This window comes from Naegleria gruberi, assembly GCF_000004985.1.
Source record: "Naegleria gruberi genomic scaffold NAEGRscaffold_69, whole genome shotgun sequence".
In the NCBI taxonomy this organism is placed as follows: Eukaryota; Heterolobosea; class Eutetramitea; order Acrasida; family Naegleriidae; genus Naegleria; species Naegleria gruberi.
The window spans coordinates 226170-227019 of NW_003163258.1; the positions used below are offsets into that span (position 1 = coordinate 226170).

The 850-nt window shown below is 31.5% G+C and overlaps 1 protein-coding gene across 1 annotated transcript; it reads right to left on the bottom strand.

The window, feature by feature from the left end:
- Positions 1-164: 164 nt before the first annotated feature.
- On the bottom strand, positions 165-766 carry NAEGRDRAFT_74408 (uncharacterized protein; the record flags this gene model as incomplete). Its single annotated transcript, XM_002670648.1, has 2 exons — positions 165-505; positions 583-766. 2 exons carry the CDS (start codon positions 764-766, stop codon positions 165-167), a joined length of 525 nt encoding a protein of 174 aa, XP_002670694.1.
- Positions 767-850: the final 84 nt, after the last annotated feature.

The following is an 850-nucleotide window of genomic DNA, read 5'->3' on the forward strand; positions in this document are numbered from 1 at the left end:
ACAGAGGATTTGACTGGGTTTCAATACAAGGTATGTTGAATACTAATCAATGGACTCAATTTGAATTCATTGGACAGTTTACCTTTCTATATGTTTACTCATCTTTGAAAATGCGAACCACCTTTTTGTTCCAATATTTATTATTTTGATCATTGGAAAGAAGTTTAATTTAACACCTTTCCAATAAACCTTCCTAAATCTCTCAATTCTTCCTCATTGGAAGAATGTCCCATTCCTTTATAAGTGTGAAATTCAACATGCTCTGAACCTCCTTCTTGATTCAACACTTGATTGACCAAATAATCCTTACTAGAAACTCCATATTTGTATTCCAGAACATTATCAGCATCTCCGTGAGCTATGAAAATTGGAGTTTTACAATTTTTGAAATCAAATTCTGGATTTTGTAAAAGAGATTGTAATTGTGTACGAAGAGGAAGCCAGGAAGATAAGATTGCAATTCCTCCAAGTTTGTATTTGCAAGTTAATCCATAATAGAATGCAACTATTCAAGATTTTCAATTAAGTTTACAATAATTATTTACGCTAAGGTTTAAAATTTTAAAATATTGAACTACTCACCACTTCCTCCTTGAGAAAATCCAGAAATTATAATCCTGCTAGGATCAACTCCAAATTCATTAATTTCTCTATCAATTAATTGAGTAATCTTTTCAAAACATGCTTCCATACTTGGAACATCTTCATTGACATCTGGACCTTCAACAGCAAGACTTTTGACATTGTACCATGATTTAAAACTCATTCCAAATCCAAGAGAAATAGGTTGTGAAGGAGCATTAGGAACTAGAAATTTCAATTTCTTGAATTTTTCATCCGAAAGAAATCT